General features: G+C 37.5%; 1 protein-coding gene across 1 annotated transcript in view; it reads right to left on the bottom strand.

Moving 5' to 3' along the window:
• PGAP1 (post-GPI attachment to proteins inositol deacylase 1) overlaps window positions 1-17,576 on the bottom strand; it is a 34,788-nt gene that overhangs the window by 15,419 nt on the left and 1,793 nt on the right. Inside the window, exons 2-16 of the mRNA XM_084209538.1 lie at window positions 15,038-15,191; window positions 12,243-12,418; window positions 11,442-11,613; window positions 10,226-10,386; window positions 8,599-8,651; window positions 8,356-8,422; window positions 7,205-7,310; window positions 5,426-5,481; window positions 5,234-5,317; window positions 3,831-3,880; window positions 2,253-2,304; window positions 1,950-2,027; window positions 951-1,026; window positions 601-674; window positions 463-514 (exon numbers count right to left, since the gene is read on the bottom strand). Of these exons, the coding sequence (XP_084065664.1) occupies window positions 463-514; window positions 601-674; window positions 951-1,026; window positions 1,950-2,027; window positions 2,253-2,304; window positions 3,831-3,880; window positions 5,234-5,317; window positions 5,426-5,481; window positions 7,205-7,310; window positions 8,356-8,422; window positions 8,599-8,651; window positions 10,226-10,386; window positions 11,442-11,613; window positions 12,243-12,418; window positions 15,038-15,191 (1,411 nt within the window). The remainder of the gene's footprint in view (window positions 1-462; window positions 515-600; window positions 675-950; window positions 1,027-1,949; window positions 2,028-2,252; window positions 2,305-3,830; window positions 3,881-5,233; window positions 5,318-5,425; window positions 5,482-7,204; window positions 7,311-8,355; window positions 8,423-8,598; window positions 8,652-10,225; window positions 10,387-11,441; window positions 11,614-12,242; window positions 12,419-15,037; window positions 15,192-17,576) is intronic.

The raw sequence follows: 17,576 nt of genomic DNA, 5'->3' as shown, positions 1-17,576 counted from the left end.
GTTTAAAAGAAGAACAGCTTTGAGAAGAGTTCTGCTTTTCAATATGAAACAAAACCTCAGTCTAATAAAATTCATCACTTTGTTTTTTTTGAAACAGGGTCCTTTAGCAACCCATCCTGTTTAAGGTTATGTAGCTCAACATTCAAATTTGAGTCCCGTTCTCAGCAAATAAAAATCCTAGGCCAATGTGCTCTTCTCAAGAAACACTTTCAATATAAGGCAGAATCCTGATGGAAATTCAACTTCCCTTTGCTGGGAAATAAGAAAAAGAAACATTAAAAGACTAATTCCTCATTTTTGTTGATCCATGCTTCTTAAAGTGGGAAGTGAGAAATATTAGCAGACGCATTTGAACAGACCATAGCAGCATTGCCTAAACTCCATTGCATGAGAAGACTTGAGTTTCTACAAATTTTCAACAATTTTTTCAATAATTTTGTACTTTAGAAGACTTCTATTTACCTTTGAGTGACTGGCAGTGACTGTCTATATAAATTTTGAAAGCTTGATATATCTAGAACACAAAAAAATAGAATTCACTCACTTTTCTCCAGACAAACAGTGGTTACATTACCTTAAAAACTTAAGTAGCATTCTTACTTGGTTGAAGTGCTGGAGCTGTACATTGTAAAGTAATCCAGTTGAATTTAATAGAATTTTGCTTGAAGAAAACCCTGGAAAGGATACAGTATTTTCAGTTATTAGATAAAATTATCTGAGAACTCACAACATATTCAGATTATTTCTTTTCCAAGAGAGTTACATACTTTCATATCTAAAGTCTAAACCCCCACATTTCTTATTTCTTTGTTACTAACAAAAGCAGTGTAAGCCTCAGTGAAAAAAAAGCCCCAAAAACCTCCTGACCTGACATTTTTAGGCAAATTTATTATCCAAAGGTTAGTTATATTAGTTTTCCATTTTTTCCAAAAGCAATATGCTATACTTACCAAATGAAAAAAGACTTGTTACAGGGAGCTGGACTGTTCTGGAATCCTCTTTGAAGAATTCACAGCCCAAAGTATACTGCAATTCAAGATATTAAAAACAGATCTAAACCAAAGCACAAGACTAGAAAGCCTCTGTACTTGCCAAATTACATTTCCCAAGTGATCTCTCCTCTATCTTTGCTTACCCTGAACATTGGGCATTGCTAATTTCCCTGCAAAATGTCTCTGTCACAACTATCTGAAGATACACTCAGAGAAGAACATCACACTCACTTGTGCTGTGAATAATTTCTTGGATCATGGATTAATATACCACAGACTCAGAGACTGTATTTGTGTCACAGAAAGCCATGTCAGCTCTGATTAGACTGGAAATTCCAATTCAGTACTCTGCCATTTCCAGGACTAACTGGAAAGGTCTGCCAGATCCAGATGGGTAACACACTAAGCTTTCAAATGTCCCTCTTACTGGGATCCTGAGAGCCCTTGATGCAAAGATATCCATCTCATTTGTGAGACTCAAACTGTTAAACTCTGCACAACTCAGTCTACTTCATCACTTGTGGTTTAAGAGCTAGCAGAGCTATCTGACCTATGCTTCCCAGAACCCAGGTGTGCTGCCTTCAATTATCTGTATTCTCTGCTAACCTGGGTAAGAGAAATGACTGTTCAAAGGTATGAACATTCAGTAAATCAATCAGAGTATTAAGAAGAACAAGCAAGATTACCATTACAATCTCCAACAAGAACTCTGAGAACTGATTTGAGAACTGTGTCTTTGTACATGCTTCAAGAGCTGTTCATTGCCTTGTTGTTTGGGATTTTATCAAAGTGTTCCTGAGCTTACAGAAGCTACTTTCAAACCACACTACACTGTGGGTCTGTGGTTTCTCAAAGTAACTTAGCACATATTAAATATACTTCCTTTTCTTCCTGTCATAGCCCCTGAAAGTTATGAATACACTGAGCAAGCAATTTCTGAATGTTGTATTTTTTTACCTTATTGCCAACCGCAGGTGGTACCTGAATGACAATGTGGGACAAAGAAGGATAGTCCAGAAGTTTCAGCATTACAACCTTAAAAATAAAGGAAAAAAGAAAAAGAAAGAAGGAAGTAACAAAGCCATTACTGAACATACCCTTTAGCTTGCCTCTTGCCAGTTCCCAGTTGCTGGCCTCTTGTGCCCTGTTCCTGTGGAATACAATCCATCCCAATGCTCCAAACAGACCAGCTCCTTCCTCTATGACTTGCAACCCCCCCCCGAAGCACCTCTCTCTCCTACAAGTTAGGTCCACACTTACCTTGGTGGTTGGAAGTAACTCAGCTCTCCAGGATAAATCAGCAGCTTCCAGGCTGTAAAAATTCATGCACATTAAAGGATGAGCATATTCATTATGCAGGCCCAGCATTATGGCAGTGGATTAATATACCAGCTTCTCTCTGAATTAACATTTTAAATTGAGAAGAAATTTGGATGTACTGCTACCACAGTAATTTATCAAACTGCAGTACTTTCAGATAGTGCAAATCTTATTTGTGCAAAACCAAGCCAAGCAAAGCTCCAGCTCTCTCATACAGAAAACCTGCAGCACATATTAACCAGGCAGCTCAGATAAAAAATGAAAACTTTTCATGAGCTAAAACTGCACTAGCATTGAATTATCATGCAGTTTTATTAGCATCTGTTAAACATCAAAATCACAAATTTTCCCATGAAAATGTCTAAAATAGATCATATAAATAAAAAAATTATTAGCTGTTAAAGAGTCTGCAGCAGTTCTAAAATGTGTTCACACACTGAACTGCAACACATCCATTTGGTCACTTCAGGTTTTGATTTTTTGAACACCAGAATACTGCTGCTTCTCTAAATAGTGTTCATGACCTCAGGACAGTCCACAGCCAACCCACTATTGTTAGATGAGGTTTAAGCAGCAGTCCTGAACTAGTAACTTCATCACTTCATGCTGATCAAAGGTTCTAGAGTAACAGCCAACTTCTTGGATCAGGAAAAAGTAATTGTGGCATTGGGCCATCTGCTGGAGGCAGGACTCTGGCTGTACACCTCAGTGATCCCAGAACAGATGAAAACTCTGCTAGTTCAATTTTGCCTGGAAGCTTTCCCTAATTTGAAGGGTAGGTTAAATTTACCTTGAATTTATTTTACAAATTTAGGGTAAGATAATGTTTTAAATCTATTGTGTAATGACTGTCATAACAAATAACCACTAAACCACACGCTTTCTAAATACTTTTCATATGACAGTAGCAAATTTGAAATAAGAAAGAGATGCTTTAATCCACTCTTTTGAAGGCTCTGTGTGACATTTGATGTCTTTGTCACAGGATTCTAAAGAAACAGAATGACAGAGTGGTTTGGGTTGAAAAAGACATTAAAAACCATCTAGTTCCAACAGCTCTGCCATGGACAGGGACACCCTCTACTAGACCAGGTTACTCAGGACCCCATCCAAGCTGGCCTGGAACATTTCCAGGGATGGGACATGCACAGCCTCTATGGGGGAGCTGCTGCAGTGCCTCACCACCCTCACAGTGAACAGCTTCTCCCCAGCATCCAACCTAAACCTGCCCTGCCAGTTTAAAGCCACTACCCCTTGTTCTGCCACCTCATACCCTTGTGAAAGGTCCCTCTCCAGCTCTTGCTATGAAGGGCAAAAACACAGCTCCTGAAGAAGAAAATCACCTATTTTAAGAAAATCTATTCTTTCCTGTTTTCCTGGTGATATAGAAAGCATGAATTATTTACAATAACGATTTTATTTCCCAATCCCTTCCTACCAAGGATAATTTATACACTTTAAATTCAAACAGTCTCACAAAACCCATTTGAATAAAGAACAGGAATTGTTCATACTCACCACATTGATGAATTAATGTTCATGCAGCCATAAATCCAGCTACTTGTGTCCTGTAAAGTCAATACCATAAAATACTCCATTACCTATGTGTGATTGTATTTATAAATATATTAAAAATACTGATTACTTCAAACAATGCAGGGGTTAAAACTGATGATAATTAAGGACTGATATCATAATCTTGCAATTATAATTGCAAGGACAGAAAGGTGAAGCTTTAGAGTGAATGGTGGGGGATTCTAGGAACCATTTTAAATAACTTCAATTTGCCACCCTGTATATGAATAAATACAAGGTTAAGCAAACAAGCTTTCATAAATTCTCTTTAAAAAATATCTTACATATCATGTTTAATCTCTTCTAACTAAAAGGAACATCTCAAGGTACTCTTCTAAGCAGTAGAGGACTACTTGAGATATTTAATGTTCTACTGCCCTGTGCCTTGAGAATTTAAGTGGTCTGAAGCAACAGCACCATGATGCAGCTCTCAGACGTTTGTTTTGTACCTCCCTCCTCCTCTCAAGCTGTGCTGGGCCTGTGTTTCAGACATTATAAAAAGGGCAAAAGTTATCCTATCAAAGCCCAGCTAAGATCACCACATCCATGCAAACACTGAAGGTGCCACTGAGAAGGACAGTTACAAAAGCACCAAGCACAGACAACTGCTCTTCACAATGGTGGTAGGAATGCCACCTCTGGCAAGGGGAGGAGTGGCAACAGGGACAGGCAGCATGAAACAGAAAAGCATCTCAATTTTCTTGCCACTAATGTCAAATACATGATTCTGGAAAGCTTATTTATTCATCTTCAGTTTGCCAAGAGATTAAATTTATTCTTGTATAAAAACTGAAAAAAAAAATTGGCTGAATGTATGTGTCTCAAGCTAAAAATACAAGAAATTCACATGATGGTGTTTCCTCTTCGTAGGAGACAACTGAGATGGTGCTGTCTCCTCATCTGTCTTCCATTCAGTTTCTCTGCATAGTGAAAGATCTCTGCAGCCTTTCAGGCTCACTTAAATTTTATTATGGGAAAGCAAACCTATAAACAGCTTTTCCAAATTAGAAGTATGGCAAAAACACAGCAGCACTAAAAACAACTTCTTCCTTCAAAACCATTGATACAGAACTGCACTAAATGCAAGGACACAGTAATTAGAGCTAAGCAGAAGAGCTGGAAAGAAAACATCTGAGGTTCAGGTGGCACTGAAGGTTTCAGATCTTGACTGCTAAGTGTGACATGCTAAAACAGGCAGTACCTGTGACATGCATTAGGCTGTGATTGTAAATGGATGGCAGCAATTTCAACAGCTGCTCATTAATTGTCTTAACACTGCAGCAAATGGAAATTAAAAAATACATCTTTATAAAAAAACTCCAGACATTAAATAAGTATTTTCTCACCAACATACTATTTTCACAGTAAACATGACTGTATGATTTTCTGTGGCTTGCAAGAGGAAACGAGAAATATTTTCCATCAGAATCCTAAAAAAAAACCCAAAAAACTCATTATTAAAATAAAAAACCACAACCCCCAAACAAAACAACCAAAACAAAAACATAAACACACAATGGGGAAAAAGTATTACTTACATTGTAAACTGAGTAAGTCCATTTTGAGGCTTTGACTGTAATCCAATTGAAAGCTCCTAAAAATAAATATTTCAGTATGCTGCACTGCAGGAACAATTATACTTACATCCAAAACCTTGTATTTTACTGATCACCAAGGTCTCATCTCCTATCTGTATATGGATATAAACCTTATGTGCTTTCATCAACCCTGAGGACTGCTACTGCTAACAATTACATGCAACGCTTATCATTAGTTACACAGGAAACAATAAAGCCCTAGGATCCTGTTACTAAATACTAATGGCAAAATAAAAACCCCATGGATCTTAAAACAAAATAAAGGCAACAAAACAAATAAACCAAATTATATTCATGTAATTACAAGGTGAGTGATTAATGATGAGGCAACATTAGGAACAGCGCCAATCTTTGTTCCTGTCAGCCTTTTAGAAAGCTAATACAGAAACTTGTGCAGAAGAACATCAGCAAAGTGAATAACACACAAAAAAACAGGAGCAGTTTAAAGATATGGCTAGGGAAAAAGAGGAAGGTACTAATGAAGAGCTCAGAGTACAAACAATGCAAATTGTCATGCAAAGAGTTTGTATGGTTCTTCCATTTAAGGAGAGTAACAAATTCATGACAGAAATTCAGCTAAATGTCAAGAGGTCACCACAAATAGGAAGACAAAAACATGAAATCTAATTTAAACCAATTTTTCTTATTGCTAAAAACTGACCCAAAAAAAGGCAACCCTCCCAAAATGTCAGTTTCACAACCTCTCTGGGCACCTGTTGTAGTTTTTGACCACCTTCCTGGTGAAATATTTTTTCCTAATACCTAATTAGAATGTCTTTTGTTACAACACGATTTCTACTGCCAATTGTGCTATCAATGTAAACCTCTGATAAAAATCTAACTTCATCTTGTCTCCAATTCTTCATTAGGAACTTGAAAACAGCAATATGATCCCCCTCATCATTTTCTTTAGGGTGAAAATCCTCAGTTCACTCAGCCTCCTTCCCCCATTTCCTATGCCCCAAGAACTGCCCATTTTGGTGGTCTTTTGCTCCACACTCATTTCAGAGATGCCAATGCATAAATGCTTTCATGTAAGAGGGTGCCCAAAACTGGACACCAAAGTACAAGCTACACTGGTACTTCTACAATGTCTTACACTGAGAACATTCCTGAAATAAATGGTTTGTGTAAAATGCTTCAGCCCAGTTCAGCAAATCAAAGCTTTGCTCTACAGAAGTTGTGTTTAGTCCTTAAGACTCCATGCAGTCAAAATCTCTCACTTTTAACTCTGCATCCTTAGGAAGGAACTTTACAAGGAACCCCTTAGTGAAAGGTTCATTTCACCCTGCCATGTCATGGGAAAAAGTGATTGATGGAGCAGGTCTGAATATTCAGGATTTCCATGAGCAGCACAAAACTACCACAGTGGCTCTGCAACAGCCATCCAATCCCTCTTGCAACCACTGCAGAAAAGACTGCCCTTTTGACATCCAGCAATTCCCAGTTTCTGAGATTTCCTGCTGGACAGCCTGGTGTAAATATGAGTGGGTTCTCAGAATCTGAGCTATATAAAAGTGACAGATTTTTGTACCCACCCTTGTTAACCAATTTAATACCAAAACCAAATAAAAGCAGACTCTTTAGGCCTATAACCTGCATATTGCTTCAGTTATTCTGAAGGAGGACAAAGGGTATTCTGAAACTTTGCTAGTGAGAGGATTAACCATTAACAAAGCAGTATCACTGAATCCTATTCAAAAGAAAACTGCTGCTCACCTGTGAGGTGTGTAAAAGCTTCAGGATTTTCCTCATACATCTTTGCAGGGTGTCTCACAAAGTGGTGATTCAGTACAGACATCCTCTTCTTTGGATCCTCAGTTATCTAAAACAAGAGCACATGATCAATGTTTTACCAATGTGTGTGATTGAAGATCACCTCATGATCACAGCTAGCAATACAGTTTTGTGGGGGAAGGCAGGGGAGATTGTTAGAAGTCATTGAGCCCTTTCTGTTCTGAATTCAATACTCTGAAGTGCCACCAATAGTGAACCACTGCAATACAGCAAATCACATTATAGAGCACAGCCAAAACTTTCAAGAGTTTTACACTCTCACCAACTCATAACCCCAGGAAACCATTCCATTAAACTTTCTTTATAGACACACATGCATTCTTCCTGAAATGACACTTAGGTCACAGCTTAAGAAAAATCCTCACATTTAGGCTAATCTGAGTTCTCATATCCAGCTGTATAGCCACACTGGGGTTCACTTTTGTTTGGGGTTGGGATTTTTGTTTGTTTGATCAGTTTAGTTTTGCTTTTTCCAAATAAGCCTTCCAGGACTAATTTTTATCTCTTCCACTTTCAAAACTGAGGCCATTTCAACTGATCTCTCAAAAGTTTTACTCTCTAGCACAGTCAGTGCCACAGAACAACTGCACTGCTCTTTTTGTCTCTCTAAATCACACACTAAAATAAGTACACATGAAAAACTAGAGGAGCCTGTCCCAAACAGCCTCAGAAGGAGCACCTAAAATCCTTCCTCTTCTGCGTCTTGGGCTCTGCTCTTATGTACACATCAAGAGGTCAAATTCACAGCTACAGATCACACAAAATTTGTTGATCCTGGTGCAAGGTCAACTGAACCTGCTGCTTTGTGGTAGAAATGTTCAGCCCACAGCTCAGCTATAAAGCATCAAGCAGTCAATAATGAAAACTGAGCTAACACCTTATTTCTGACTGTTTGGTCAAACAACACAAAGGGATTTCTCAGTTACTGGTACAAAATGGAAACTTCTCAGGGTGACTTAGAATAATCAAAAAAGAGCTTTCTGTAAAATAAGGAGATATTTCTCCTGATTAAACATTCTGGGATGGAAGAAGGAAGTGTGATGGGTAAATACACAGAGATCACATATACAGACCTGCCTTGTGTTTTCATCTATGAGATCAAAAAAAGCTCTAATGGTAGCCAGGATCAGTTCTTTGCACCTAGAAGAAAGAATAAGTAAAATTAAATCTAGAAAGGAAAGATCCAGGGTGATAAAACTGGTCAGAGGAGACCTCACCATAATATTAAACTGAAGTTAAATTATGGTAGAAAGTGATAACAGTGGAGAAGAGAGCTATGCACAGTCAGTCAATTAACCTTTGTTCCATGATCTTACCACACTATGGAGAGATGGTCAGTTGAGGCCCAAGCTCTAGGCACAGCTGAGCTCTGTTCAGGTGAAGAAAAATGTTAAACTTTTGTTAGTACTCAACATTCTAAAACTATATGGAAAATTTTCCCCTCCTTATTTAAACATATTTGCACAATTATTAAAAAGAACAGCCTTTATCTTAAGAGTTTCAGGGCTTAGGATGCAACAGAATGACATCTTCAGTCACCCATCTTGCAAGCACTGAAGCCTGTGCAAGATGGAAAGGATAAAACAAAATTACCCAAGTATCTATGTTAGATAGAAGAGACTAGGGTTGAAAGGGCAGAAAATGGAGAGGAGGAAACTTACCAAAAATTTCTTCAAAGACTGCTTCTATGACTAATCTTACTATTTTAATAACTGATCCTGCCACACGAGAATAGCAGCATGCCAATGAAAGCTGTTCTTGAGAAACCAAGGGCATCCTCAACAGCAAGAGCCATCAGAACACCACAAAGAAAGTCTGGTGACTCTGAAGCCTATTACTTGCTTTAAATGGATTCCAGGTATTATATTTTAGGGACTAACACTATCCAAAAAACCTCCTACAAATGGAGCTCATCAACCTATTACTCAACATCAATCAAATAAACTATGAACTATTAATGCATCATTGGGAAGAAAAAAACAAACTGAACAATAGCAATCACAACACAACCTCCAAAACAAACCAAACAAAAACCAGAAAGAACCGGTACCACTACTCAGGAAATCTCGTGCAAAATTCTGGTCACCAACACTCAAGAGAAATGAAAGTAGAGCAGCTGCAGAGAAGGGTTACTAGGACAAAGGGAATGCAGAGTTAATCCTCTGAGCCTAGCAGGATCTGAGCTGAGCCTATTTATAGACAGCTTTCTGTACAACACACAGGGAGGTAAACACCAAAGGAATGACAGCTATTTCATAGAACATTTTAAGCAGATGTCAGAAGAAAAGCATTAAAAAACTGGCTTCTGCAGTAAATGGAAGTTGGAAATTACAAGTTTTCCACCTCCTTGTGATTGTTTTCCAGCTTCTCCATTGTCCACGTAGGGAACAAGTTAATGGAGAGAGGATGGAACAACAAACCTAAATACTTCCTGATGACCCTTGATTAATTTTTAAAGGATAGATGCCTCAAAAGCATTAAATTGGACTTGATGATCCTCTACATCCTTTCTATTCCTAAATTCTTTGAAAAATAACAAATATAAAAACAAGGTGCTATGCCAGAGCTCTCTTTTATAATAGAACACTCTACTTCTATACTACACCTTCACCTTTCTCCATATACACATCTCTTGCAAAAACACGGGGAAATAAAACCTGAGTTCTGGAACTGAAGAAGTGCAAGCAGGTGGTCAGAAGAAACAGCACCAAGTGACAGATGATTCCAATCAGTGCCACACATACTCCTCCAGTGGAGGCTCATTTAGACTACATCAACTATTTTTGATTTTATAACCACACAGTATCCATCTAGTGTTTGAACATGCAGTATTTTCATATTTATTGACACTATGCTACCCATATAGACACTGATACATGCATTACATTAATAACTATCAAACACAGTTCCATGCAAAACCAAAAAAACAGTTTGCTTTTTTACCACAACAGATAAGGCACTGTCATGTTGACTCAATCTTGGTAGAAAAGCCAGTCCTGAACGAACTTGGTAATCTCTGAATCCTCCCGCCACAGAAAGGGTAGTTAAATTTCTTAAATCTTGGGCCTTTAGAATCCAATGATTGTTTACAGCTGTATAAAAATCTATAAAATATATTCAAATCAATAACCATTTTCCCATAAGCCTATTTGATATTAAAAAAAAATCAAAACCTATATAAAGATTAACCAAATGTTTCTGTAAGCCCCCTGAGAGACATTTGAGCTCTGATTATCACTTTTGATTCATGTAAGAGAGGAAAATTATTGTTTTAACCCGAAGAGATAGCAGTTAGAAAAGACAGATACATTTTCTTCATCAGCTGAGCACATATATTGTTAGAGTAGCAATCCCTAGGTTTACGTGAAGGACAGACACAGATTTAGTTGAAGACCAGAAAGAGTCAATAAGGAAGAAACATTGCACTGAAATCAATTGTAGGATGGAGAATTAATACAAGAACAATAAATCAAATCCAGCAGCTAAAGATAATTCATTCCTCTTGGGTGTCACAGAGAACAATGAAAATTAATGTCTGTTCCCTTTCCTTCACCAGTTCCCTCAGTATCTCCATGTAGCAGCACAAATACCACAAAACACATATTTAATCAGTATAGCTTAATCAAATCTAGCTTTTCAGGAAGTGTATAGTACATGCGTATCATTTTTATTCCACACTTATTTAGGTGAGGGAAAATAAGATCTTTTTTGTAAATATTTAAAATAAATAATTACATCTATATTTATATTCTCACTTGTACAATCTTTGGGTATGAAAAACATTAAATTTATCACCTTTTACAGAACTAACACTATCTCATTCAATAAAGATAAAAGTCATTACGGAGGTCAAGTTTCAAAAGAAGAGGAAAAAAGATAGAAAATATGTCATTCACTGGAAAGCTTACAAATTTAGCAACTTATTAAATTACAAATTATTGAGAGCTCCAGGCCTCACACACAAACTCAAGTCCACATAATCCATTCTATATGACACTTGACTTTCTCTGAGTATCCTGACATCCTCAACTACCTGAGTAACAGATTCATTACAGTAAATAAAGCAGCACATTCTGCTGTTGATTTGCAAGAATCTCCCCACCAAAGCTCGAGAGGATCAATAAAAAATACCATGTGATTAGACAAATGCAGTACTCACCAGTAAGATATTTGTCTAAAGGCATTACAGGTGCAACATGAGGTGTGGCTTGTGTAATGAGCAGGTTTATAAGTTCAGGCTTAAAATTCTTCAGAGTGAGCAATGCTCTTGCAACAAGACCACCCATGGAATGCCCAACTATTGCTACACTGCTCGGTGCAAAATCTCGATCCTTCAGCAAAGAGCAAGCAGACACATCAGAAACAGATTTGACATCGAACTGTTCTTATTAGCTGTAGATTCAACCCCCTCCCAATTAACTTATTGTCTTTCAAGGACAACATGAATTAGCATTAACTTAACAAGCTTACAAATTCAATAAAAATGTACTTGCTGTCTCATGAAAATGTACTTAATATGAATTATCCAGCTCAAAAGGAAATACCATGTAGCCTGTGTAAGCTTAGTAAACTTAAGCTAATTTAAATTTCTGAAACTTTTAGGAACAAAGGACATCAAAGAACTTTCCCAGAGAAAACTTGATGCAAGGCAATACTATATGAATATTTCAGTAAGCTACAGATGTTTACATCTCTACTAGAAAAAGACATCCATTGTGCATAGAAGTATTTATTTAGAAACACAACACAGAACCTCCTTAAAGTTCTGGGTTTGTCACAAGTACTAAAAATCCATTAAAGAAAAGTAATTCTCTGTTGTATTATTATCACCTTGCAATATCTAGATGCATTATAAAGTCTCCCTCCCCTACTCCTCACTCTTCAGTTCTGCAGCAGGAAAGGTAGCCCAGAATTCCATTCCCAAAGGGAAGTGCACTGCTCAGCACGTGTCACTACTTACCTTGTACAACTTAAGAATGACTTTTATGCACTCATGCACAAACTTGGTCTGTCGTTGCAGGCTACCACCATACAATGCAACCAACTCCTCATTAAAGTTGACACTGAAGAAATTAAAATGATACTTGAAGTCAACATCTTCTGCTTTTCTAAGTGCAATGGAGCCAAGAGAACGTACTAGAAAAAGAAACCACAGCAAATAGAACAGTCCAAGTCACTGCTTAGCATCGCTTAAGTAGAAAAACACATAAATACATAATTAAGAAACAAATACATTAAATACATTGTTCATCTCAAGTGATTTATAAAAGATATTTTAAACCAAACCTTCTCTTTTTAGCTTACTGCTGATAACAGAGGTATTTTATGTCAGGAATAAATTTATACAAGCATCATGTTCCTCCACCTTAGGGCTGCTTTTCTCATCTCATTTGCACCTTCTTAGTGCCACCAGGAGAAGAAGGCATTCTTGATTCCAACTGTAGAGGCAGTCCTACTGCTAGGCTTTTCTAAAACTCCTTTGAAGGCCATCAACTCTAAGAAAACATTCCCAAATACCACTAAGATAAGTATGGGGGATTGCAAAACCAAATCCTAAAGGACACTTGTCCACCTAAAACCTCAAGTGAGAAAATGTTCACTTTACAAGGTCTTGCTTCTGACCTGTCTTCCCTGTCTAACCCTGGCTACTGTTCAATTCAGCCTTTTGTGTGCAGAATTGTCCCCAAGTTTCCATGGAGACAATGCAGGATGGCAACAATAACAGCTGCAAATAAGAAGGCATGGTAGCAGAAGCAGAAAATAAAAGAAAAAGTCCCAAAAGTGCCTATATAAAATAACAAATGATGGTCATAAAGGTCTGCTCAAATCCAGCACACAGGAGCAAGAGTCTCTTACAGTACAGGTTGAGAGAACAGCAGAACCCTCCTTTTCAGATTGTCTTTTACTCAAAGTCTGAATTTTGTTTTACAAATTTCATTTTAGTGCCCATAAAAGATGATTAATTAATATTTCAAAAATACCTGTAACCACATAAAAAACTCCTGAAGATGGGTTTTGAGTGAGCCTCTTCTTTCAAGTCAAAGGACAAGAGGAAATGACCTCAAGTGCACCAGGGGACATTTACACTGGATCTTAGGGAATGTTTCTTCCCCAAAAGGGGGGTCAGACATTGCTGCCCAAGGTAGTGGTGGAGTTGGCATGCCTGGAGGCATTTAAAACCTGTGTAGATGTGGCACTCAGGGACATTGGCTTAGTGGTGGGCTTGGCTGGATTAATGCTTGCATTCCATGATGTTAAAGATCCTTTCCGACCTAAATGGTTCTATGAAGATAACAAGGCCAGCAAAGGCAGCAGCAGCCCCGTCTTTATTGTTCAGCAAATATGAATATATTTTAAACAACTAAGAAAATTACAACAGCAACACCTTCTCTGCTCATCTAGGCATGAGAATAAAACTGCGTTATCTCACAACAAATTCTGAACAAAGAAAGAATTAATATGAATTAATTTTAACAAAAGTTTTGCAAAATGCACAGATGATGTACTGCCAGTCTCTCTAAATCCATTCCAAAAAGATTATTACTAAAATATTTATTGTTCCCATGGCATGGAGTACTTCTGCTCACCTAGTTAGTTTGTTTTTCAGATCCTCCTTTTGATTCCTAAAATGCCCTGAGAGAACCATTCTATTTCCTGCATAGTGATGTACTGCCGTGTGTTTAGAGACAGCATTAATTCACAGATTTGCAATATTTGATGCACAATCACAAAAGTCCATATGGCACCTCTCATAATCATTATGTTTGTAATCTTCTCTGGATGCTATTGTGCCTGGAAGTCTCTATGGGTTTTCTGAAAGTACTAATTGGTAAAATATTTTACACTGTTATAAGCTAAGCAAGTGCATTCTCAAAAACCCCAGCTCTCTAAAGGTTCTCTGAAATCAGGTAATTTAATCATCAAGTTTAGTGCTAATATAAGGAAAAATTATCACAGTAAGGAATCAGGGCTCAGACTATGCTGGTTTTCTCCCCCACACACACATATCCATTTTCTAACATCATCAGTGTTATTCACTGTTTCAAAGCACATTTTAGGGAACAAAAATAACAGTCTGACAAACCCAGACTGGAAGGAATAGCAGGTACCAAAGTAAACATTGAAACACAAAACTTCACGTACCATTAGCTTTGGTATTCAGAAAATTAAAAATGCTTTAAAATGATTACTGCATTTTATTTGGAGTCTAGAAATGTAAGAGGGTAAACAAAAGAGGCTATATGTAAAGTGGGAAGACAATGTTAAGGAAAAACCAGAAAAACCACCACTATATAAAGATGTAGGGAATAATGAAACTAGAGGGCAAGCTTAGATGATGCTGATTTCTATAGCATGCAATTCCTTTACATCACAGACAACAGATGGTGCAGTTTCCCCTAAACAAATTCAGGTCGAGTTTTATTTGGCACTAACAGAACTAAACATTGTTCAAATCAAAACCAACTAGATGTTTGCAATCAAAAGTACAGCAAGGGTGCAGTGCTGCCAGAGCATAAATTGCATAAATTGTACTGTTTGTGGCTTTCAAAAGCCTTGCTGCTCCAGAGAAATATTATAGCTTAACCATTTGACTGATTTCAAACAAAAATCATGTATCTTGACTGTTTGGATTAAACAGAATAATATGATCAACCATTATGACTCTGTCTGATATTATTTCAAACAGAAAACTACCTAATGCACAAATCTGAGAGCTTTTTTTGTATCAAAGCTTTAACTCAGCTAAACACTTACCTTGTTTATAACTGCCAGCATTCCCAGGCAGAAAGAGAACTGGAATTCCTGTCAATAGGAGATTTTTGTTTTCTTCAGCATAGTTCCCTTCCCCATAGAGATACAGCTCATATGCTGGGTATCGTCTGGCTGTTTTCTTGGGTAATTTTATTTTCTATTGCAAAAGTTAAAAAGAGTTTATAGAGTTACAAACAGGAAAATACAGTGGCTATCCAGCCATTGAAAAGATCTGGCATATGTGGTTTTATTTTTATGGCTGTAAATTACAGTCTAAAGAATACAGAATGAAAAACGGGGTTTGGCTTTAAACAAAACTAGTTAAAAATGGAATATCAAGTAAACTGTTTAAGTATTACTGGGCATAATGAATGGGCATTTAGTTACTCTAAGCAGTGATTACCTTCAACTAGCTGTGAAACAAACTGCAAATGAATGCAATTATGTATCTATCAAAGCTGCACGTTCATAAAGTAAATCCAGCCTTATAATACAGGTGGGGGAAAGGAAAAAAAAAAGGCTTGTCAAAACCCCACCAATTCTCCCAGGAGAAGAGAAGTTGAGAGCAGAAATTGGGGCACAAGAGTGATGCTAACTATTCCTGCTGCACTGGAATGGCTCTGGAACCCTTCCCAAGGCCGTGGATCTCAGCAGAAGGATCCGACAGCCAGAGCTGGAGGGCAGCGGGATGTGGGTGACTGTCGGGTACCACCTGCTACCTCAGGGTAAACTGCAGCCCTCGTGGGAATTCTCTTAGCTGGTTTAACAGAGATGTCACCTGCAGTGGAGTTTAAACAACAGCAGTGACCACCTCAAACAGCTCAGCAGAAAAAACAAACCCGTGGTCCTCAGGCTTTTTGTGTTTCCTTTTCAGAGCTGGGCTTGTGGTCTGACAAAGTGCCTGGCTCTGGGACAGCTCAAGGTCTAACGTACATGTCAGCTGTCATTCAACAAAAACAAGTAACCCTCTAACCTAGCACACATCTGATTCACAGGATTAGGATCCCCAAAGAAAAAAGAACAAAATCCCTTTGATCCCAAGGGCTAGGTGAGGATTAATCTCACACCAGTAAGTCAATCTCTTAAGAGTCATATGGCACTGTCTTAATTAAATGTGTTCTTGTTTACTACTATCTTAGTTTAACACCTGAATAGAGGCTGGTTGGTTTATAATTCTCAGTTTCTAAGATAGAGATTTTTAAAATTTTCATGCAAATACACTCATTCCAATGTTTGATTTTTTATGTTACAATTATGTAACAATTGAAAGAAAAATAGCATAATACAAAAATAAATTTATTAAGGCGCAATTTACATTTTAAAGAAACACTTTTACAGTACAAGGTCAAGACTAAACTTAGTTTTGTATCAGAAATCTCCTGTAAAGTCTCCTTTAGTTGCTTCCCTGAAATAGAAACATCTTTAATACAAATAATTTATTATTTTCTCTCAGCTGCATCTACCATAAAGGTGATTTAGCTTTAATTCTGTGCCCCCACACTCCTTCCCTTCCTCTGTTCTTGTCTATCTCTCCTTAGCTAATGACTGTTTTCCTTCCCCCTTGCCCTTCAAAGTTTTTGGTATACTGGTTTTTTGCAAACTATTTTAATTATGTGTTATATATAAAAAAATATCTTTATTCTATGAGCTGTATCTATGTGTGTGCATTATTTACAGTTTTTAAAATATCTTGATTCATTAACACAGTGTGAGACTGTGAGTTAAATTCTTTCAATGAGAAGAAGAAAATTTAAGCTTCATTCAGGGCTTATGTCTTCAGATCATCCTTTGGTCTTCTCCCTTTCTTCATCGTCCTGCCTTTCCAGCTTCACTCACCTCACTGTCCCATTCTTATTCCTTCCTGCTGCTCCTATTGCAAAGGCTTTCAAAATTATATAAAAAAAACCCTTCAGCAGTTCCCATTACTAAACTAAGATTGTCACCAAGATGTGCTTATATGACTTCCTGACACATCAAATCAACTGTTCATCCACAGAAACTTCCTGGTTCATTGTCTTTTCAAAAACTTTTATGGAACATAAAATTAACTCGCTATTCTTCCTTGGGGCGTTGTCAAACACAAAAACCCACACAACCTGCGAGAACTGTACTGTCAAAATACTGGGGGGTTGGGGGATTTTTTGGTAAATCGCAGTATTTAAATATTATAACAAAATGGCAATGTATAACTCCAAAGGAAAAGAGACATTCATGTTCCATGACAGTGGGTTTAAACTGTGAATTCCCAAGACACTGCTTATGTAATCAGTTGTAGCAAGCTACAGCAACTTCTTACAATGTCAGCGCAGGCTTGGTTTTTCACCCTGGTTCTGTAAGAAATTAGGTTTATGTGAACAAGTCCTGATTACTAACTTCTGAATCTCTTGCCAAGTACAGCTGAACAGGACAAGGGCAGGTTAAGTTCAAATACATGCAAAAAAAGATGAATAATTACAAGGCTGACTGTGAGCTAACCCACACTGATGGGCACAAAAGAAATTAAACTTCTTGTTTAACTGCTCAAGCAATTACTTGTTGTGTA

Source organism: Fringilla coelebs, assembly GCF_963513975.1.
Source record: "Fringilla coelebs genome assembly, chromosome: 7".
Lineage (NCBI taxonomy): Eukaryota > Metazoa > Chordata > Aves > Passeriformes > Fringillidae > Fringilla > Fringilla coelebs.
Note: the sequence above shows the minus strand (reverse complement) of the source record. Positions and strands in the feature narration are given on the sequence as shown.